Source organism: Buceros rhinoceros, unplaced genomic scaffold (assembly GCF_000710305.1).
Source record: "Buceros rhinoceros silvestris isolate BGI_N320 unplaced genomic scaffold, ASM71030v1 scaffold10374, whole genome shotgun sequence".
In the NCBI taxonomy this organism is placed as follows: domain Eukaryota; kingdom Metazoa; phylum Chordata; class Aves; order Bucerotiformes; family Bucerotidae; genus Buceros; species Buceros rhinoceros.
Window position 1 is genome coordinate 24,275 of NW_010407660.1, and position 24,308 is coordinate 48,582.

The following is a 24,308-nucleotide window of genomic DNA, read 5'->3' on the forward strand; positions in this document are numbered from 1 at the left end:
GAAAGAGCAGTGAGCTCTGATGCAAAGATGCAGTCTTTAGTCCATGGATGCAGTTTTGAATCTGATTTGTACAGCTTGCACAAAAACGTTTCGGGTGAGATTGTGCCATAGCTCTTCAAGGCATATCAAAACAGTTCAAAAAAGGAAAGAGAGTTTTGATTTCTGAATCATTCTGGTGCACTGATGACATAAAGCAGCCCAAGAGCCATCTTTCGTTACGGTAGCTCTGCCTGAACTTTATGTATGTCGCTCAGAATCTCTGGTGACCCAGGGTCCCTGGAGTGCTTTGGGATGAGGAAGCCCCACTCATCTAGCCCATGGGCATAGCAGTCAAGTGGATCTGTGATGGGGGTCCTGTACTCATCTCCTAGACCCTGCATGCCATGAGGGAATTGCTGTAGCTGAAGAACACCTGTAGCAGGAGCTAACCCTTCTCAGTGTATTTAACATTGTCTCTGCAGATGCCTATTGTTTCTCTTTCTCCTCACACTTTGCTTTTTTTCAGTATCAGGAAATGGACACTTGCTGCACTCTCTGCTACATTTCCATGTTTTGTTTTGTTTTTTTCTCCTACTGAAAATCGCTCTATTAACTTTCCAGTCGGTAGTAATGACAGACTGAATCATGAGGAGTTCTTGTTGTGGACCTCAAGTCCTCGCCCTGCTTTCTGGCACAGAATTTCCATTTCCCATCATGCTGCTATTGCTGAATATGGCTGGTTTTTGGCCTGGGCTCCAGGAGCCTCTGACCTTGAGCAAAAGGGGAACTATTGCTTCAGTGTTAGATCACTGGATAAGTACTATGTGTTTATCTTCGTTTTGTTTCACTGCTTATCAACTAGTGATTTATCATTTAAGTCTTTTCTTAGTTGTAAATTTTGTAGCAAATACTTCAGCTCTAGTGGGATTTTACTTGTGATTTTGTTTGTTTGTTTGTTTCTTCTTCTCTTCTCTTTTCTGCCCTCACAGGGTGAAGTGGCTCAACTCACTGTGTATTTTTGCCCTTTCTGTCTACTTCCTCTCCAGTGCTGTCTTCCAGGTGGTTGCTATCTGCTTTTTTTTCTTTTGATGTTTTTGCCCTCCTATTGTTTTAATAATGTAAAATCCCAAGTTTTAGCCTGTTCCTCATGGTTACTGCCCATTTGCTTCTCCTGTTCTATTTCCCTTGCAGCTGTGCTTTCTCTCTCTCTTCCTTTGGTTCTCTGGTACTTGATATCAGCTGATGCCAAACTTAGCATCACCTCTAGCTTGAGAAAAAGAATAGCAGAGAGAAAATAGATGCAGCAAAGGAATCAGAAACTCAGTTATCAATGTATGTATTACTATTTTTGTACTAATCTGTGTTTTCCCGCTACCTTTTTTACATTACCCTTTCTTCGTTGCAGTCATTCTGGTTTTACTCCTGTTCTTTATTTCTGCATCTTGTTAGCTTTGTTAATGATAGCACTGGGTATCACTTAGAATTATAGAGGTGACAAAAGACAGAGCACTGAGAGCAGGGGGTCAGATTCACACTTGAGATGGAGCACTTTTTGGAGTGTTCTGAAATTCTGTCATGTGAGTGGAAGACTAGAAATCAAAGGACCAGTGAACATTAAGGGAATTTCTCGTTCTAAGCATTTACATTCATGTAAAACAAAGTGCAGCCAGTTTTTATCTATATTTGTATGAGTTTAACTAAACACAACATTTTGTCATCTGAAAACTCAATATACATGGTCGGTGGAGAATAAACCTGACCTTTGGGTATTTTCTTAGTCAGAGGCAAATGGTGGATGGACTAGGCTAAGAAGCTGTTCACCTCACCTTCCCACATTCTTTCCTGCAGTTAAACAGTATCTAGTTTGTCAGCGGTCATTGGGGTTTTGAGGAAGGGAGTGGGAGTTGCTGGAGCCAAGAGGACCTGTTTGTGCACTTGCCCAGGTTATGGCTGTTAATGAGATTGAGGTTATCTCTCCTGTCTCATATATCCTGCTGTGCTGCTTATGTGGCAATACCCAGCAAGCGATATCCTGTTTTTTGTAGCTTCTCTTTGATGTTTATTATTTGATTTAGGAACAAGTAATACAGTGGTGAGGAGCATCAAAACCATTCCAAATATTTGACTTAATGTCTTAAATTCTGTGGGACAGCAGTGTGTCTTTATGCAATGGTATAACCATATGTTATAATAGGTACTAATTGTATAACAGCTGTCATGCCAACAGCTTGGATTACCTTTTTTTTTTGCTTCCAGTGGTTAATTCATCTTCCTTTTCACATTAGAGCTCCAGAAGCAAAGCATTCTTTTCCTCAGTGAGATGGGATGGTTTGGTTTGCATCCCTTTGTATTCTTTATATTTTGGACAACTGTCTTCCCATATATTAAATGATTGATTATTTGTGTTGGAGAAATGGATTACTTACAGCACTTTAGAAATTAACATAAAGCATAATTCACTGATTGTTAACGCATTTATTATTTTGTTCTCAAATTAAATTTCCCACTTTTGAACACAGCTTTATATAGAAATTTATTTCCAAGGTGTCTGGATGCCCGTTACCAATAATGTCCTAGTTTGTGTTTGGCCCTTTTCTTGGATTTTTCACAGCGAGCTACTGCTTTTTGTTCTCAGGAGGTGAAAAACTGTATGCTACAGTAGGAGCTATATTCCACTTTATGTGGATGTTGCTTAACAATCATTGCATTATATGAATCATCGTTATTTCTAACTATATTGTGATCTAGCAAGAATTTCCAAATCATCTGCAAAATTCATCATAGATGCAAATATTTGCAGTCTCACAAGAAAGCATTGCTAATGATAGCAAGATTCGTGTATGATAAAGAGGGACAATTTACTGATAATATAATGGTAATTAGAAGACAAAAAGATATTTGGATTTTGTGATAATTGTTAAAAGATAGGTAATTAAAAATGTTAAGGATTTACTCAGGCAGTGATTGAAAATTTGCTCTTGCTATAAAAAAAAAAGACAGGGTCTTCTTCATTTTGCAAAAAACGTCAGGAAAGGTGATTTGTAAATAGAGAAATTCGCTCTACATTTTCGGTGGGAATGCCTATCAACTTTGTAAACCTCTGGCTACCAGCCCTTTTCATGCTTCCCTGCGGTAACTGCTTGTTTCTGGGTATGTCAAAGACATCTTTATACAATGCCTGCAGCCGTTCAAACAGTGTGTAAGGTCCTGCAGTGCTTCCAAAGGAAGGCACTGCAGGTGTCTTTGCACAGATTTAAGAGTACTCTTGGCACCTTCTCGTGCACTTGTGTCGCTTTCTCAACCCATAAACACACATGCACACATGCTTTTGCCATTCTCATCAGTCCTTCACTGTCTGAGAGCTGATGGAATAAAATGTCTTTTCCCTTTGTCCCCTGCCAGCCCCATTTCTGTTATACCTGGTGTTCCCTGGATGTGCTCTCAGACATATTTTAACGTATTCTCAGTGTGGGTCCTGTAAAATTCGTACCAGCAATTTTACTACAGTATTTTCATTACAAAGGACATCCCGTTTCATAATAATATATTGTATTCATTTTGAAGATGTCCTCATGTCTTACAAGAAGCCATGCTACAAAGGTGGTTGATGCTGTTAGTTGGTACTCTGTTTTCCTTGTAAAGTCAGCATGGTATAAAAAATTCAGTGTAAAAAATTGATTTTAAAAGATAGATTGTACCTTGATGGTACCTTGTTATTTAGTTAATGTATGCCTTCTGTGATATGCAAGCTGCAGTATATGCTATTTATGTCCTAGAAAATATTCAAAAATAATTGCTGACAAAAGCCACTTCACAGGTTGACTCAGAGGTACATCTTGTAATCTGAATGTTAATATTCTGGATAGCTGGCAGAGAAAACTATTGATGTAGTTTGAAGATCCATGTAGAGACTAGTCAGGATTTTAGTTAGAAAAAGTGGGGAAGGAGAGAGATTGAGATATTTGAGTTCTTCCAGCTTCACTGAAATGTTATGCTTATTGAGCGCATGAATGCATACAATTTGTACTGTTTTTGAAAAGGTGGGATTTTTTGCTAGCCAGTTGGAAACGTTGCCTTTTATACCTCAAGAAATTATGTCTTTTCCAGAGGCAATTTGGAATCACCTTAATTTTACTCTAGAATCCAGGCAGCCCCTGGTTTACTGTGCAATCTGTGACTCTCTGTCATCTGCTTTATTTTCCCCCTCAAGCTTAGGTCTATGTTACACAGCAGCACTGATAAAAATCAGAGGCCTGATTCTTACCTCCCTTGCCTGTGGTCTATTCCATGTGATACATGCAGACAGAGTAGGAGCAGCTACCACTGAGATCAAACAATTTCCCCACCTCAAATTAGCTTTCAATGTTAATGGACCCAAGCAGGACCTCCTAAAAAGAGGTCATCCTCTTATTGTGGTTGCAACTGTTTTGGAAGGCAGAGAAGTGTTGAGTCTGTTGTGAAAACAACTTCGTATTTTCTCAATACTTGAAAATAGCAAAGGTTACATTTTTCTTACACCCAGGAGTTGCGGATTTTATTCCTCCCTAGTCCACCTGCAAAAATATTGCTTCTGTGGCCTGATCTGATGTCATAAACTATTGTGTCATAAATGAAGAAAAACAACATTCTTACCTCTCTGGGTACGCAGTCAGATGACTCAGGCTGTAAACTGGAAAGTATTTTTTCCATTGGTGGCATTGGCCAGCCTAGCAAACTCCACGGGCATCTGTATCATCTGCTTTGGAATTGCTTTTGATGTGATTAGGCTACTAATTAGCTGTCTCAATTTTCTCAATTCTTCTCTCCCTCTTGATGTTTTCTTTTGATTCAGTTTGGCTTGGAGGAGTCTGTATTCCATGTATGTTTGTTTTTGTGTTTTGTCTAAAATCCCTAATGATAGCTTAGACTGTCCTCTTTTGGTTGCGAGTTTCCCTGTGTTGACACACGTTTTTCTGTTAAATACATATGTCAGGATTTTTCTCCTAAGAAGAGCTTTTATTTTGCAAGGTGTAAACAATGTGTTGTCAGTGTGCATATATACATGAATATTCATTTATATTGTGCTAAAAATTTTACAGTCTGAATGAGAATCTACATAGCTACTTCAAAACCACAGTAAATGTTTAGTACTTGAATATTTATTCACCAGATAGTAACCTCACAATTAAATTATTATGTAAAGTCACTTAAATAACAGCAGAAGTTATTGCATTAAGGCCTGCTTTGCAAGGAAACCAATGACAAGAAAGCAGTGAAACCTGCTAATAGATTATATGCTATAGCAATATATTGCTTTTTTATTGCTTTTCCACAGGCAGCAGATTCATGTATAGTTATTACTAGCTACATTATCTGCTAGTTTTCTATCAAAAAAGATTCAGTCTATTGAATCATTAATCCAATATTTATCATTCTTATTGAAAATCCACTAGTGTTAGCTCTGTATAAAATATTGACTTAAATCTACTGGTTTTGCTAAAGATTAAAAACATATTAACCTAAAAAGCACAGTATTTCTTAGGACATTTGAAACTATTCATTGTGGATGTTTGAAATTACAATATTTCTATGTTGTGTGAGGAATGATTTTTTTTTTTTAAATCTTTGACATATAGTAAGTGACCAATGTCATCCTGATTTGAAGATGCTGAATGTTCATCCAACTCATGTTTGAAATTTTGATGTGCATTGCATTAGTTACTGAATATCAAGAATAAATTTTTTGCTCATACATGGAGTGTAAAATGGGATCTTTTGTAGCTGCACATGGCCTGTTTAGAATGATATAACAGGCACTGAATGTTCACATATCAAACAAAATGCCATCTTTCTGTAGAAAAGAGGTGTCAAAAAGTTTCTTTGTACCTTTAACGCATGTGATTATGTAGTACAAAATGCAGAGTTTGTAAAATTTCTTGAATATACAGGCAAAAAATGAATAATTCAAAACAACTCATAAGTTCTACATTCTATTGTATCTTTTATAACGCAGGCAGAAGATAGCATTGTGTTCCCAGTAGAGCTGAATTTGCACAAGTTACACCTCTGAAAATGCCAGATGGTCTATGGTCTACTTTTGAGAGCTGTCACATATGTAAAGATTTGAAAAAAGAAAGACAGCTGAATGAGAGCAGTGGATCATTAAAGAGAGAGTGAGAGTCCCTGGGTATCACTGTGTTTTAAGAAGCATTGTGTCGTTCCCCATATTACACCTTTTTTTTTTTTTTAAGATATACACAACCTTTAAAAAATAAGGTAAAAATATTTCTGTTTTAAACTGAGTGGTTGTGGCTTAATCTTGAAACTGTCAATTGCTTTTGTTCTTTATGCTAGAATGCAGTCATATGGTTCCTAATTGGTTTCAAGTGTGTTTTAACCATAAGATTCAAGTCTCCCTAGTGCAAAATTATCAATAAAGTTAAAATAAATTTAAATTGAGATAACTAATCCATTTGGGGTTTTATTCCATTTTGATTTGACCTGCGTATCACATGTGAATACTGTAAAGCCAGTCAGCTAAAAAGTTGTATGTTAATGCTAAAAGACTGAAGTAAGAGTACTTTGGGAACAGGATTTTTTAATACAAAAAAAAAAAACAACCCAAAAACCAACAAAAATTCAACAACAAAAAACTCCCTAAACCCTTAGTAAAAATAATAATAAGAACAAAACCATGTAACTGTTTAGGTTCCCTAAGACTTCCCATTCACCCACAGTTTGACAGGAACACTCCTCATTTTGAGGGTTGAATTTTGGATAATTTGTCAAGTTACTGTATTGTCACAAAGCACCAAGCACATAAATGTAAGCTGCCACCACTAATTTGCCACTGCCACCACTGGCTTGAAAAAGGTCATAACTGTCAGTTTTAGAAACCTGCATGTCCAGACGTACAGAATTTTTAGTATAGTCTGTTGCTTTTATTTATTGAGGAGGGTTAACCCCTCCCTGAAACTTCTAGTTTATTAGTGCAACTACAGCTCTCCCCAGCTGGGATCACAAGCAGCATAGTATGAGGAATCATCATTACATGAAATGTGAAAACAATGTTCCTTAATAGTACAATTTACATTTGAGTGGGATAATGAAAATGAAGATAATGAGGAGCTATGGGTATGAACGCTGAATTTTAGAGAGTAAAATTTTGATTCCTGATGTTCGCAAAGTTTTTTTATTTTGATTGTGGAGTACCTTTTGATTTTTAACAAAATTAGTTATGTACATACGTGGAAGGATGACTTACACAAAGTATTCCTGGTAGTATACTTCTACTGAATCCTATCCAAGTAGGACAAAACTCTCCAAAACTCTCCGCAACTCTCTCTGTTTTGTTTTAGGGACTTTACGAAATGTTAACAGAATGTATACAACAAATAGAAATCCAGAGTAAAGAAACTGACTTGCTTATGCTCCTGTTCACATAAATTTTGCAAACACTAATGCACAGTTGAAAGGAGAAGCAGTTTTAATATTGCCAATGAAAAAATTTTTGGGCAACAGTTTTTCGATGTCAGATAGAGTCATGCTACTGCTTGGAGGTTTGTGAGCAGGTGCTCCTAGTAATGGAAGGGAATGATCTTTCTCTTCTGTGCAACATCTTTGGAGAGGCTAAAGCATAAATGTTTCCCAGACCCCCCTTTCTTTCCCACAACCTAGAGTTATCACTTTGGTAAAGAAGGTTCAGTCAGCATTTCTCTGACCTAGATAAGTATGGGCAGTCTAGGATAGCTTCCTAAAATCTTAGTTGCTGTGACTAAAAAAATTAAATGGCTAGAAAAAATGAACCAATTTATATTTAAACCATTATGAAAAGTTTATCTTTCTGCCTGTGAACATGACCAGGACTTAAAGGGTAAGTTTAAGCTGGACAAGTTTATAATAGTTGGAGGAAAAAATCTGAGAATGGTATCAGTGTCCTTGATAGAAGGAGAACCTATGTTAGGGTTTGTTAGGCAAGTTCAAAACTGGGAGTCTTTATAGAGACCATGTTGGTCTGTGTGTCTCAGTAGCATTTTTCCAAAAAGTTTGCTCACTTGTGCCTGAAGGGATGAGTGGAGATGTTTCTTTTAGAGAAAGCTAACTATAACGGTTTATACATACTGTTATCTTGAACATAGTGTAATCTACATATGAAGCTATACTGTGAAATCAACTGAAAAGGGAATGAACTGCAGCACTGTTTTTCTTTACTGCTGTCACTCTTCACTTTGAGTGTTCGGTGGAATCTCGGCTTTTTCCTTGACGTTACATTTGCAAATAGTTGAAGATTGGGCTGTCTAAAAACCTCTTTATGTCTAAGCATGGTACAGTAGTGTTTTGATTAGGAAAAGTGATTGGGCAGATGCTTTTTGATTATGAAATCCTGTTGTGTTACTAGGTGTATAGTTTAATTAGGTTTTGAAAAAGGTGGGGTTTTTTCTAAATAAGAATCTTCACTTGGAAACTATTTTTTCATTTCAAAGCTTCACGTTAAAAAATCCTGCATCTTTTCTTCAGATACAGACTTCAAATACACAGACAATGTATTTTCTATGTTATTAAAATACGCTCATTTGTGATACAGTAGCTCAACAAGGAATGGTCAAGTTTTGTGCTCTCATTAAAATGAGTTTATAGCATGTACTTTTGGAGTCTTAAACAGGCCACTGCAGATTCCTGCCTTGAGAAGTTTTGTGTCTTTTTCTTTTGACCATTTCAGTTTGTTGCTACTAAAGCCCTAACTGGCCCAGTTACAACTGTTTTAAAAATTGTGATTCTGAATTGAGGAAAATGGAGGGGGCGGGGGGAAACACTGGCTTCCCACAGCTGTGCAGTGTTTGAACGCATGTTACTTCTCTTTACTGGATCACCTCCTCCACAAAAATGGATTTTGATTGCTTTTGTTCTTCCCGGCAATCCATGTTCTTTATGAATTTAAGCTCAAAGTGTTGTTAGTTACCTGGATACTCCTCCTGGCCCGTGGTGGCTGAGTGTTGGGGGTCCCTACCACATCACTCAGGTTATTTTCTGAACACTGGCAGGTTGGTCAACCTGCAGCTTCACTTCTGTTACTGCTCTCTGTATCTTCCCTCCCATACCTTTTTGTCTCATTCTGTTGCATTTTCCCCATTCTTTATCTGGCTCCCTTAACCCAGGTTTATCCCAGTTTTGCTACTTTTTCTCCCATTCTTGATTTTTTCCTTCTTCAGGTTGCTTGCCGTATTCTTTCTGTGTAACTCACAGAGCCTTGCAAAACTTTAATGAAGTGTTGAATGGGGAATCCAGGCCACATACAGACATGAAGCACTTTTTGAATACCTTAAAATTAATTATTATCTAGTGATATTTTTTGTTTTCTTGGTTTTGGGGAACTGTTAACTTTTCAGTCTATTCTTTGATCAATAAAAGCAATGGAAGTGGCATTCCCAGTCTAGCCTAAAATGTTCAGTTATCTATTTACAATTTAAATTAACGTTTACTAACCTTTTCTTTCTTACATTTTAAGCACAACCTCAACGTTTGGCTCAGCCAAATACTTCAGCACTGGAAAGGGGTGAGGAAGAAAGTGGCAAAATCCAAAATGGGCACGCAGGTCTGAGTTGTGGAAGTGGAATTCACAACGGGGTCAAGCACGCATCTGCAGACAACAGAAGTCTTTCGGCTCCTGTTTCAGAAAAAATGCAAAGAAAAATTCAGTCCACCTTGTCTGTCAACAGCAACAGCAGCAAGAAGAGTAAAATGAGCTCTGCGTTTTCTCAAAACCCCAGAACTTCACCTGAAGGTAAGCAGAAATTCTTATTAAAAACCCCCAAACTGAATAAAGACTAGCCAAACCCTGTTCTCACTAATAATTACACAATCAACTGAAAATAATTGAAGAGCATGACTCATGCTCCAGAAGCAAATAGAAATCATTATGATAAAACTCAAGTTACTTCCCCAAAGGAAAATATTAAGTGTTTGAAGGAAATTGAAGCAATGGGACATTTCTTGCTTTCAAACATTTGGCCAGCGTAATCTGACAAGATTTTAGTCTCCCTAGGTAGTATCTTGAACTGATAGAAACTCCTGTCAACATTGTCACACATACACAAGAAAAAAAAGCTAAAGCACTAGTTCAAAGCATAGTTAATTATAGTTAATTACAAATTAAATCCAATAATGGCAGGCTCCATGAGGGCAGAGTTCGCTCTTGAAAGTGTTCTGTTAGCCGATATCCTGAGTAGCCATGAGGTCTGAGCACTAGATAATAAAATTTGGACCTGTACTTCCATGTTTAACGTGCCTTATGCTGTATTGGTCTGTAAGTAATTTACATGCAAAAGCTTCATACTCCCCATGCACAGCTTAAAAAAGCAAAACTTAATAATTGCCCTTATGGTTTAGTTCTGTGTGTATTTTCACTCTAATGGTCACAGTATTCCTGAGCCTCTCCTCAATCCACCTTCTTCCCATTAGCACTCATATGCTTGATGAGCTCTGCTCCCGCCTCTTACAAGGAGGGTGCTGAAGTTCTGTAAATTTTATTGGCTTGAGGCAGGCATAGAGGTGACTGGTTAAAAAAAAAAAGGCTAGGGCATGGGTACAGACACAGATTCTTAGAGAAATGGGAGACAGTACTGTTCAGTGAAATGGGGAGGATTCTCAGCCTAGATGAAAGGAAGAGGGATCAGAAGGACTGCACGTAGTGGCCTGAATGAAGCCTACTGATGTCAGTGGAGTGACTTGTCTTGACTTCAACTACTTCAGTCAAACCTACTCAGTGACTCTGTATAGTAATATCAAGAACAGTTTCGCTCGGACTGTGCCATGGGCTGATCCTCGTTGCCGTGATTTATTTTCATATTTATCTTCAAGAATCTACTGTTATTTTTTTGTTGCACTTTCAGTCCTCTAACATTTCTTGCCAAAATCACAACTTCATGCTTCCTGTATTCCCCTTGCCTCTTTCTGTTATGTGAAATCAAGTTCACCCTCCAGCCTGATATTTTTCTTACATATTGTTCCTTCTTGCAGTATCAAACAACTGTAAGTCAAGAGATCTAGATCTGTTCACATGACTGTTACAAGGTGCAGGCCTCTGAATTTAAGAAATTCAACCTCTGAAAAAAAAAAAAATTAGACTTCTAAAGAGATGGTGCCTTCCCTGTTCAGGCCCATTTACAATTATTTATGGCAAACATTTGCCTTGTCTTATAAAATTATATTGAAATAAATACAGTTGGTGAGGTTTCTTGTTTGTTTTTAATAACCTTGGAGAAGACTATGTGAAATTACTGAATGATTGAGTAAAAAATTAATAAGATACCTTTGTATTTAGCTCTAAATTCTAATGTCTGCTTTTAATATCCAACACATGATTGTGTAAGTTGCCCAAAACTGCCAATATACGATTTTTTAATATGTTGATTGTTTTAAAGGCATATCTGATTAGAACATAGATCTATTGTGTTATCATGCTAACTTACATACTTTCAAAGTACAGGAAGACAGGGTAATCCTTACTGCCACTTGTAGTTTCTTCAGTCATCTAATAGCTAAAATTAAATAAAATCAACATTATACATCTAACTTTGTAATGTTCTCATTTTAAATGTGGGAACTTGGATATATGCTCTGAACCTGCGCTGCTAATGTCTGCTGTTCTGGTTTCTGTTGACCAGACTGAGTGAAGCACAAGTTCTATCATTTAATGATTAAAGTGTATCTAGGGTATTGTGATATGCCTGTAAGGGAATATTAGTTTTAAAAAATCGTTTTATGCTTTTGAGATTTATTTTGCTCTACAGTTCTGTGGCACACATATTTTCTATTTGTGTCTACACATCTGCATTGTCTACACGTGTCTGCGTGCATACATGTACATGTCTGCTATGTGCAAGTCTTCTGACAGTTTCTTCAGCTTTTCAGTAATTTAACCTTTGGGGCTGCATGGAAGAACTGTAGGCTATAAAGAATACTCTTATTAAGTTGTTACCTTGCAGGAAGTATCAATATATACTAAATTTGTTCTATCATCCCTCAGTATTTTCATAAGATGCACAATCGGAGATAGGTGATGGTCAGTTGAAATATCTGAAATAACACAAAGAAGAGATCAATATTTAAGGAAAAAAATATTTTTCTGTAACTTAACAATAATTATGTTTATTAATTTAAGAATTTTTGACCATTTATGACTACTTCCATTAGGCTACATTTCCAGAAGTCTGCACTTTAAAAATGGGATATAATTAGCTAGGTTATTTGTTCAAAGGAGTTTAATTGCATTTAAACAGCAGTATATATACTTGATGAATACACCTAATTATACAAATCCAGAAGAGTACACTAGAAAGCCCTGTGACTGAGGATTGCATAGACACTCTTGCAAAATGGAATGCACAAACGAATTTATACCTAACTTCTAAAGCTTCTTTATATTATGAGTCATACTTTTGTGGGCAAAGAATCATTTCTGTAAGCAGCTGATTTTTCTGATCCAATGACTTTTCTGTAGAAGATGACTTTTCTATTGAAGAAGGGAAATGGAAAAGATAGAAAGCTGTTGTAAATTATTTGCAACATTGCCTAACTACGTGGCTTTGCTTTAACTTGTGCCGTGTTAACCTCATAAGCCATTGGTTACTGCTGAAGAAAACTGAGTTCGAATTTATTGGAAGGCGTGTGTTTGTGTTTGTGCACATCTCTACAGTATAATAATAGAATTTGTATGCATTTTCTTCTGTAACTTTATGCAGAAAGAGACAAATAATATCAATTTTTGTACTGTGAGTATTGACTAATCAATCACCTGAATTAACTCAGCTGCTTCAATTTACTATAGTGTCCAGGTAATTTTAGCAGAAAGAAATTCAGGTAAACTTGAATGCTTTCTGATACTCCAATTCACTTTCATTTTGCTGTTCCTTGGGTATGACTTTGGATTTTATAATCCACTTTATAAGGGTTTTTTTGTTTTGTTTTGTTTTGTTTTAAACCTGAAAATACGTGCCATGAATTTTTACTTCATCTGCCATGTCTTCCACCATGAGTGCTCTGTTCTATTGCCAGTCAGGAGAATAACTGTTTTTAACTGAAGTGCAGTAGCCAAAGAAAATACGTTATGTCCTCAGAAGCAAGAAAAGTGAAAATCCTGGTCATCAAGCTGCGTTTAAGCTAATGAAGAGAGAAAACATTTCTCACTCATTCTTATTGCCACCCAAAAGATGCATTCTTCCTGTCTTCTTGGAAGACAAGAGGTAAATATTCATAATGCAAAATAAGGCCAGGACTGGTGGTTGTTTTGCTCTAGAACATCTTATCTGTTGACAGAACAGAAAACCTGGTAGTGCTCGAAGCAAGGTAGAATCAAGAAACATTCAAGCTTGCCAACCAGGAGCGTGCTTTAGCTCATGCTTTTTTAAATGGTTAGCAAATGCATCATGATGCTTCAGATATTGCAGGCTTCAGTATATATAGTAGAAAGCTAAATGAACTTCAGTATTATTTTACTCAGGATAGCCTATCTTCCCATGAAGGTCAGTACTGCTCTTCTTGGTCTCCAATGTACTAGACAGCCCTAATGCAAGTTATAAAGCCTCTGAGTCCCCCACCAAAATCACCTCACCATAGTTAACAGTTCCTTTATTAATTGTTCCAGCTGCAAACTCCACTTGTGTGGTAGATCACACCTTGTTAGCTTTCAGAATTGAAGTTGCACTGGAAGTGCTTAAAATGTAACAGACATTTTGGTGGCAGTAGTATAAAAGCTTTGAAAACTGACTTTTAAAATGACCCTGTAGTATACGGAGTTATGTCAGCATCCCAGAATATGCTGTTTAGAAACACTTTCACATCCAGTAAGGCTTAGGAGGGTGTGAGCGCACTCACCAGCTCTGCTCTTCCCCTGCATCTATTATTAATCCACATTGACCCTGAAGAAATCTTACTCAGCTCCATAACTTACACTACAAAAACCCAAAGAAATTATGAAATAGTAGGAGTGTCTCTCTTAAAAAGCAGTTTTTAAATACTTCAATTTCTAAAGATTTTTCAAAGGGACTGGGTAGGTTTTTGTGCATATTGGGAGTAAAAGATTTTTTTTATTCAAAGATTTTAATAATATTTTAGATTATTGATGTCAGAGGTGTCACAGTTCTTCCAAAACTGTGCTAGAGTCTCACTAGCAAAGAAAATTGTCCCTCTTTTGCGCCTGTTATGTGTAGTGCAGGGAAACACCTTAGGAACCTGAAAGAGCAGTTGTAAAGGAGTAAAAAGAAGGTAGTCTAGCTGTGGTGTTTGGAAGCAGTGGTACCTATCCAAAGCAACTTAAAGAGGGAAGGAATTCTAAAGGAGATAGCAATGAGGCAGCCAAACAGTAAATCTAGATGTTAGGAAATGAAGACAAATGGGTACCTGAACACATACATACGTGCATTAGAGTAGTGCAAGGTAAGTAATAATGACATTCAGAGTTGGAGGAGGAAAGGGAAGAAAAAACTGGGTAGTGGGAAGCATGGAAGAGAAATTAAGGGCATGCAGGAGGCAAAATCAAGTAGGCATTAATTATTTTGTAAAAACAAACAAGTTTTCATACCAAAACCTTATGAAGCCTGATGTTACGCATTTTTTTTTTTTTAATCAAAGCAATTGTTTATAAATAGTTAATGATGGAGAGAGGGAATACAGGTCTTAATTCAGTTTTGAAATGGAGCTCTTGCTTCTGGTCAAGTGGCTGTGACCTTACAAATTACTACATTTGTCAGTGTAGTTCCCTCAACTCAAATCAAATGATAATTTCAGTTTAAGGTGTTACTTCACATATTCAAAAGACTGAGAGCATATAGAGTTGCTGTATTCATCTGGAAATGGTAGCTTGTTAAACTGTGGTGAGCAGATCATGAGCCTGCCTCATGTATGTAAGGAGAGATCTTCACTTTATTCCTTCCCAGGCTTTCTAAACCAGAGGGGCGTTAGAAGGCATCTTCTTTCCAAGGATTTTTTTCAAATAGGTCTTAGGAAGTGTAATAAAGCTAGGTGCAGGAGTGAAGTACATAAAGAAAGCCTGCAGCATAGGGATGAGTCTCTGGGAAAGGACAGGCTACGTAGACTTGCTGCAGGATTTCAGTTACCACTTATGCTTTTCCAGAAGCAAGGTGTGAAGCAACCTTCCTCAACCTTCTGGTCTGTGTATTTTGTGCTACTAAGCTTAGAGGTGAAGTGAACAATCACATCCAGTGTGTGGGTGGTTTTAAAATCCAATGTTTAAAATTCAACATTTCAGGGTGAATTTGAATGAGACTTCCCCCACCCCCTTTTTTTTTTTTAGAGTAATGCCACTTCATCTGATCTAGAAGTTGAAGCCAGCTGGGGGGAGGGCCGGGGAGTGGGAGGGTGAGGAGCACTGTTTAGCTCACTAGATCACTTTATTAGACTATCCCAAGTGATACTGATGGCTTAACTGAAGACAAAGCAAGTCTGCCTTTGTGTTAAGCCAGGGTCTTAGAAAACACTAGTTGCATGTACTTGGGAAGTGTTGAATTGTTCTCTTAGCAGGATAGCAGACCTCTGTTTGAAGTAGGAGCATCTTACTTTGGTTTATATAATTTTGCATAAACTGAAAAACAGTTTTCAGTCAACTTTACTTTCCTTTTAGGCATAGGATTTGGAATTGGGTATGAGTGCATTATACCATGAATAGCCTAACACTGCAGAAACATGTGCTGGCAATCTTTCTCTCTCTCTCTTTTTTTTAAACATATGTACATTTCTGAGATCCATCACATAGCTCTAAGTAGCATTTAGGCAGCTACTTAGCCTGCAAATCTCTCTACTTCGGCCAAAATTTCTGTTGTTACCTTTTAGAAATTGATTCAAAATGGATTTGTGTCTGAGTACAAAGTACTAAATAGAGGAGGGTTTGTTAGACAAGGTTGTATCAGAACGCAGTTGTCAGACAGTGGGCAAATAACATTATCATATGGTCAAACCAGCGATTTTTAAAAAGGCGTTTTGAAGAGTAGTCTGTTTTAAATGTGATTTATATAGGTTTTTTGCATAGAAGTCTTGGGAGCTGATTTACATGTTATGCAACAGGGATGAATGAAAAACAGGGCCTGTAACTAAAAAAGGTCTTCCTGCAGTCCCCATTTTATAAGGTTACGGTCTAGCTAGCACCCAGCTAATGTCAGTATTTGCAGTGATAAGCCATGGCAATGAAGCCTTAGATACTGGGAATCGGCATGTTTCTTAGTATATTTGGATCTTTGAACTGAACCATTTTACTCCTGAAGTTATATCTGTATCAAGAGTTTAGAATATAAGCTTTGATGAAAGTTTACATGTGTTTTGCAATGTAATTTGCCTGATCAGGCAGCATTTTAATTTCCTTGATCAATAGAGAAGATAGTTCTCTATTTTAAAATGTTGCATTATCACATATACTATGATTTGTAATTGTATTTTCCCCTGTCTAAATAAATGTAGCTCTGTTACATAGAAATAAATATACTCCATGAGACATGTGAGTTTGTTCTTCTGCATTTCTTATTTTTCCTTGAGCATTTTCCTGGGTGCAGTGAGTTTTCTGGAAGGGGTAGGTAGCAGAGGCTGCACGCAACCCCGTACAGTGCAGGAACGGTGGTGTGATGGCACGTGTGCCACTGCTCACTAAGTTTGCACCCCTCCTCTGTGCCGTGCACACCTTTCAAGAAACTTATGCTGGGGTGGTTTCACGTGGGCTGGCTGTGCAACTCTGGCTGTAGGCTGTCGCTGCTGTCGGTGCTGCACGTTCATGGCTGCTGCCGGCGGCCCTGCACCACCAAACTGCAGGACACCGGTAGCACCTGCTGGGCCTTCTGTTCAGGGCTCTGCAGTGGCCCAGAGTAAACCCCCACTGGGGACCTCAGCTGCCGCTTTGATTGTGGTTTTCTGATTGCGGTTTTGCCCTTTTTGATTCTTGCCGTGAGACTACAGAGTGCCTGGAGATCTGTTGTGAGTTGTCTGAACTTGGTGAATATAGTTAGCAGGAAGCTGACCAAGGTCACCATCCTGTAAGTGAGCTTATTTACTGTTGCAGACATGAAAACCTTTTATCATATGTGACCTGCCTGCTTGGTATGAAAGCTTATAGAGTCAGTATGTGACAGGTTAGTGTCAAACATTGCAAAAGCAGCCCAGATCAGCCTGCATGTGTGTTTCTCTGTACAGTTTTCAGTTTAACTTCTGTGTCCCTTGTACAGTATTGATGGTGGATAGTTCTCTTAAAAGTCTGTCTCTTCCTTTCATAAAAATGAAGAGGAGGCAATAAAAGGGAAGTTGAAATAAAAGACAGACATATTTCAGTATTTAAAAGGAATTGGATATCAGGGTAATATCTGTATGGAGAGATTGAAAAAATGAAAAGTGGGGTGTGCATGCAAATGTTTAAAGACATGGACAAAAATTAGCTCATTTTTTAATATAATTTCTTTTCCTTAAATGAGCATAGCTGTTACAGCTGGGATAAGGTATAGACTGGGCCCCTCTAGGCTTTGAATAACAGTGAGATTTTAGGTTGTTTCTTGTCTGCATATTGTCTGTGGTAACATTTATAACGCATTTAAAGTAGATTTTACATGCACTGTGTACACTCTTCGGTTAAATCAGCAACAAGTAGCTGGACATGTGTGCGTGCTACAAGAACTTGGACGAGTTGTTTGGGTTTCTGTTCTCCTTGGCATTGTTTAACGGGTATGATGAAGTTCCCTAACAAATCTGTAACTTTTGGGGATGTGCCAAAGGACTAAGGAAACAGCTTTACTTACATCGGTATTTAAAAATGCTGTATGAGATGACCCTTTTAACTTCAGGTCTAACTTTCACCTCAGGCAAAAGGAAAGGATAATTGAAGATAAGATTGAGTGTCTGAAAACTCATCTTTTTTTCCCAGCTGTGAGTTGGTCTAATAACATATACTATTACTGCCTGCAAACCAAATCTGTTTGAATTTATGCCATTCAGCATAGTTTTTGTGAGTTTGGGTCTTAGTAAACAAATGTAATACTATGCTTTGATGAAATCAATACATTTAATAAAAGATCTAAGACAGATGTATTGTTTTGTGGGTTTTTGTATGAAGTATACCTATATTATCAAGTACAGTATTTGACACCCTACATCCTCACTTTTTTAGAGTGACGATCTGTAGTGCAGCATTTCTCCATTAATTAGAGAAAGATGTAATAGAAGAATTGAAAAACAATGGAAATTTGAAACTGCTGTGCAGTGTGGAAGTCCTAAGGAAAAGCTTGTCTTCATTAGTGGTGGGCTTACATAATGAGACATAGACTAATTTCTTTTTTCTCTGTGAGAGTATTTAATGGAAACTTTAAAGCCCAGGAAACTTGGGAGTCAACTATTTATTGAGAGTGCTGCATTATGAACATCAAGGTAGATGGAGTTTGGTCCATGGTTTGGAGTTAGGGGTTAGGCACACCCCTGTTCTGAATTGCGTCACTACATCTAATGGGGAAAAAAAGAATGAGAAAACTAACTCCCAAACCAAACCAAACCATAAAGAAATAGATAATTTTAACCTAGCATCACTTTACAATAATACAGTGTCATAACTGATATTACTATATCATTTCTTCATCAGAAAAGACTAGAATATATTCAAGGTTTCCAGAAAACATATAAAATAGTGTAAATCAAGTTTAGTTCCAGTTGGATTAATGTGTTCCACTAATCTTTTGTCTGCAAAAACTATTAGGATTTTGACGTAGTAAGGTCAAAGAGTGGAAGTTAAATATAGACTTTATTCTTAATATGTTAAAATAGTTTTGAAATTTAAAATAATCTGTAATTTAAAATAGTCTCTTTGGTCTTGGAAGCAGGAAAGAATTATTAGAGTCTTCAGTGATCTCCAACACAGTAATGAAAAACCTGTGGTCGTGTGTTTTAGAGTGTCTTTTATGTAACATCTTCTTTGTGGCTAGATTTCAATGATCATGACAGTGCGACAACAACCAAAGGAAGTGGTTTTTGCTGTAAAATTTTTTCTATGGAACTGACAGTACTTTGTCCCCAAGGTTCAGTTTTGGGGCCTGTTGTCCCTTAACACCTGTCCTCTTCAACATCCTTATCAATGATCTGGATGAGGGGGTAGAGTGCACCATCAATAAGTTTGCAGATGACACCAAGCTGGACGGATATGTCAATCTACTTGAAGGTCAGGAGGCTCTACAGAGCGATCTGGACAGGCTGGATCGGTGGGCTGAGGTCAGTAGTCTGAAGTTCAGGAAGGCCAAGTGCCGGGTCCTGCACCTGCGCCACAAGAACCCCCTGCAGTGCTACAGGCTTGGGGAAGAGTGGCTGGAAAGATGCCTGGTAGAAAAGGACCTGGGGGTGTTGGTTGACAGCTGGCTGAACATGAGCCAGCAGTGTGTCCAGGTGGCCAAGGCCAATGGCATCCTGGCTTGTATCAGCAATAGTGTGGCCAGTAGGAGTGGGGAAGTGATTGTCCCCCTGTACTCAGCACTGGTGAGGCTGCACCTTGAATACTGTGTCCAGTTTTGGTACCCTCACTTCAAGAAGGACATTGAGCTGTTGGAGTATGTCCAGAGAAGGGCAACAAAGCTGGTGAAGGGTTTAGCCAACAAGTCTTATGAGGAGCGGCTGAGGGAACTGGGGCTGTTTAGTCTGGAGAAAAGGAGGCTCAGGGAAGACCTCATTACTGTCTACAACTACCTGAAAGGAGGTTGTAGTGATGTTTGGGTCAGTCTCTTTCCCATGTGACAAGTGACAGGACTTGAGGAAACAGCCTCAAGTTGCTCCAGAGGAGATTTAGGTTGGATATTAGGCAAAATGTCTTTACAGAGAGGTTTGTCAAGCATTGGAACAGGCTGCACAGGGACGTGGTGGAGTCCTTGTCCCTGGAAGTGTTTAAAAGACTTGAAGATGTGATGCTGAGGAACTTGGTTTAGTAACCCTGGTAATACAGGGTGAACAGTTGGACTTGATGATCTTAAAGGTCTCTTCCAACCAGATGATTCTGTGATTCTGTGACAGGTTGCTGCAGGAATATGAGTACTAGAGAACGATGTACATCACATGGATTTTTTTATTGTTAGAACAGTCACTGTAAGTGTGTCTTTTCCTTATAGTTACATCTCTAGATAAGAAGCTAAGAATTAGAAGTCATACAAGGAAGAAATTATTCTTCCACCCATTTTATCCAAATTTATTACAGACCTTTTGAGTCACAATTCTGAATTCAGCAAGTTAGGTAGGACAAGGTAACAGTGTGCTTTGTCATGTGTTAAATAATTGCTATATGGATAGCTATTAAAAGTCGATAACATGAAGAATATTGAAGCATGGTTATTTCAGGTTTGTCCTTGAAATTTGGATCAAAATTCATATTCATTGTACAAATGAGTCACTGCAACAGTGAAGAGTAAATGGTATGTCTGCTTTACATAAAGTGTTTGTGTAGGTTATGTAAAATCGTTATATAAAATTTTCTGAATGGAAAATCAGTTTTGCCACCTGGGGAGAAGAAAATATATATTAAGTAGGTGAATAAAGCCTTTTAGCATTGCAGTCAGTGAAGAAGAGATGGAAAGAAATGCCCTCCGTAGAGTTTCCATCATAGCACTAATGGCCAAAATTTCTGTGTCTTCAACCATTTTTTAACAGCTCTTACCTTTGAAATGCCTTTATTTTAATCAGCACAGCCCCTTCTTGTAAGTATTAATTTGGTGGCTTTTTAGATTAGGAGGGAAAAGTTCGTTTGTGGGTCCAAAAAGTGCTTTCTGAGTGCAATCCCTTTTGTTTAACCTATTCACCTATTGCATTTCTGCTATGCGGACAGGGTGAGAGCGTTGGGGTTGTTCAGCCTTCAGAAGAGAAGGCTCTGGGGAGACTTTCAGTACTTACTAAAAGACTGCAGCCTTCAAGTACTTAGAGGGCTTATACGAAAGATGGGGACAGTCTTTTTAGCAAGCTCTGTAGTGACAGAACAAGGGATAATAGTTTTAAACTAAAAAAGGGGAGATTTAGACTAGATATATGGAAGAAATTTTTTCCAATGAGGGTAGTGAAACACTGGCACAGGTTGCCCAGAGAGGTGGTGGATGCTCCATCCCTGGAAACATTCAAGGTGAGGTTGGAAAGGGCTCTGAGCAACCTGATCTAGATGAAGATGTTCCTGCTCACTGCAGGGCGGTTGGACTAGATGATCTTTGAAGGTCCCTTCCAACCTAAAGCATTCTATGATTCTATGAACTCTATCTCTTGCCCATCAAAAAATATGTATATTATAGTTTCTGTGAATGTATATTTTTTTTCTTCCTGCAAATTTACATATCCCTGCATGAAGTGGTAAGATTTCTTTAGCATTTTATTTTCCATAGTGATACACATGAAGTTTTATTATGATGTTTTGTTTTAAAGAAAAATTGTAGAACACAATTTGTTGTAGTATTAGCTTCTTTCAGCTGTGTTTTAAAGATGCAAAATAGAAAAAACAGTTCCTCAATTATGAAGACTTCTTAGATAGAACTCCTGGCTCCTTATCTTTTTTCTTCATATTAAAAGAAAACCTGAACAAATTTTACACCATCTCCATGACAACCAGCTAATTAATCACTGTCGGTCTGGCTTTGGTCCTCTTCAGTGAACTGATACTCCCCAGCTTTATTTCACGTATCTTCTGGGTTTTCTATGAAGGTCATTTATTTAACGACAGTGTTTCTTCAGGAAAAACAGCTTTTTAATACAAGCAACAACTTTCTTTAAAAACAGTCAGTCTTACCTGTGATTTTCTCTCAGTTTTGCTTCCTGCACAGAAGTAGGGAGTTTTTGAAGGTTGTTGTTGGGGTTGGTTTGGGTTTTTTTCCTACTTGCTTCTCCTGATATTTCCATTTTTTTCTTTTGGGCGTAAGTGTTTCTTATCTGTATTATGACTCTGACCACGTACAGGTATTATCAGTAGGTAATACCAGTGCAGATATTACAGGGAATACCAGTACAGGTATTCCCAAGGTGTGTGTGGTTCTTAGTGTAGCAAGTGGGAGAAATCAATCCCCAGCAGGGTAATGTTTAGAGTGGGCTAAGAGCTCAGGTAGTTACTTTGCTTCTTGGGACAGATCTGCAGGTCTGAGCTACTGTCGCTGCAGTGTTGGAAGTATTCGTGCTTGCTCATGTAAGGTCATCACTACACTGTGCTGCAGTCAAAGTTTCTGCAATGTTAAAAGTACTTCAAATCAATCGAGATACTTGCCATGGTTACTGCATCATTTCTGATATTTATAAATATGTTTAGGAGGCCTGGTAACTGTTTTACTGTTGCAAATAAATGCAAGCTTTTCCCTATGATAACAGTCTCCAGCCCATCTATAGATGGTCAGACCAATTGCCCATGTATCAATATCTGATCTTTCCTACTGGCATCTCATAGCAGATACCTGGAGGAACAGGGAAAGGATGAAACAGTGCAGGTTGTTTTCCCCAGAACATTTTCCTAATCTTCGGCTGTCTGTGGCTAAAGATGCTCAAGGCTTGCAAGCTACTGCAAGGAAAGAACAATGATTCTCTATCCTGAAGATTTCTTGTTTTTTTAACATTTTCATTCTTTCTGGATGACTGTTCGCTGCCTCTTAAAAATTAAATATCCTTTAAGGATGTTGTGTGCTTCCTATGGGTGGAGAGTTGAAACAGCTAAATACATTACTCTCTCCTAGAGTCTCCTTTTCACTGATGCATGTTTGTTTCCGGTCTTTGGGTTTTCCTGTCTTGTCTCATGGATGTATTAATTGTTTGAAGTTATTCCATATATTTACTCTTTAAGGCCCGTGGTTTTTGCAGACAGTTTGTGGAACACCTCAATTATCTCATTTAAGGTAGTAGTATTTATGAGATATTGATGTTCAGGTGTAGGTATGAACTCTATTGAAGATTAAAGGAGTAGACTAAGAGGATTGCAAAGAGATTTGTGTAGAAAAGCAATAGAAAAGTCTGTGTTTTGTCTGAATGTTTTCTATATTGTTGAAAGAATAAAAATACAAATAACATGCTGTTATGCTGGTTTTAAGGTGTGCATTAAACTACAAAGAAATAAAAAACGTGGCAAGTCCTTTATTTTTCTTCATAACTAGCAATCAACAAAACAGAGAAAGAAGGGCAAGATGCACTGAGAGAGGCGGAAAATAGTTTTAGATATTCCTTCATAAGCTGATTTCTAATTTTTTTTTAACATCACTTTGTGGGCCTGCTAGAAATCACAATTGAAGATAATGGAATTTGATATTTTACATAATAAATGACTGGAAAAAAGAATCTAAGTGAGTATTTAGTACTGGGGATTTGCATGAAGTGAAATGGGGAAAGGAAACTTAGAATAAAACCGGTACTGAACTGGAGACAAGTTAGGCTGCAAAAGTGACCTTGAAGATGAGAAACACATCATTCTATGGTGTTAAATTACATCTATTCTGAATCATTGTCTTTCAGCTACTTGTTTGACAGTGTGATATATTTAGAATTACACACTAATGATTTCTTTTTTCTTTTTTTTTTGTTTCGTTTGTTTGTTCATACATGACATGCTGCTGAACTTGTATGTATGAAGATTGCTGTGTTCACTGTATCCTGGCTTGCTTGTTCTGTGAGTTCCTTACCCTCTGTAACATTGTTCTTGGACAAGCATCCTGTGGCATCTGCACATCGGAGGCCTGCTGCTGTTGCTGTGGGGACGAGATGGGGGATGACTGTAACTGCCCGTGTGATATGGACTGTGGCATAATGGACGCATGTTGTGAATCTTCGGATTGCTTGGAGATCTGCATGGAATGCTGTGGGATCTGCTTCCCATCATGAAATATTTATCCCTTTTTATTTTATTCTCTGTACTGGAGAGCTTTTCTTTAAATACATTTGAAGAAAGACAAGGTAAGATTTTCACACAACCAACTGGTATTGCACTGTTAATTCCCTATATAGAAGTTTTTTTTTTTAAAGCAATCATCAAATCTGTATTCTAACACAAGTTGTATAGTTTTGTATGTGAAACTCATGCTACATTCCAGCTTCCTTTTGGCTTTGCAAATGGAAGACTTCTCTGAAACAAAATTGTAGACCTTATACCACTGGCTGTATGAGGGCAAAATTGTGTTTTGAATTGAGTGACGGGTTTTGGTCAGAGAAGAGACTACAGGGCAAAGCCTTACGTATTTGCCTTTACCTACTTCAGTGTTTAAACACTCAAATGTCTCCATGCATGACGTGCCTGTACAGGCATTCTGAAAAGTAAAATGTCTTTATTGCAACCTTTGTGGGTAGAAAGCAACTTTGCTCTATTGATTTAAACTTAATTCAAAAGTCATCAT

At 37.8% G+C, this 24,308-nt stretch overlaps 1 protein-coding gene across 1 annotated transcript in view; it reads left to right on the top strand.

The window, feature by feature from the left end:
• Positions 1-23,815, top strand: part of MDFIC (MyoD family inhibitor domain containing) — a 47,890-nt gene extending 24,075 nt beyond the window's left edge. The window contains exons 3-4 of the mRNA XM_010134564.1: positions 9,464-9,739; positions 23,552-23,815. Of these exons, the coding sequence (XP_010132866.1) occupies positions 9,464-9,739; positions 23,552-23,799 (524 nt within the window). The 3' untranslated portion in view covers positions 23,800-23,815. The remainder of the gene's footprint in view (positions 1-9,463; positions 9,740-23,551) is intronic.
• Positions 23,816-24,308: the final 493 nt, after the last annotated feature.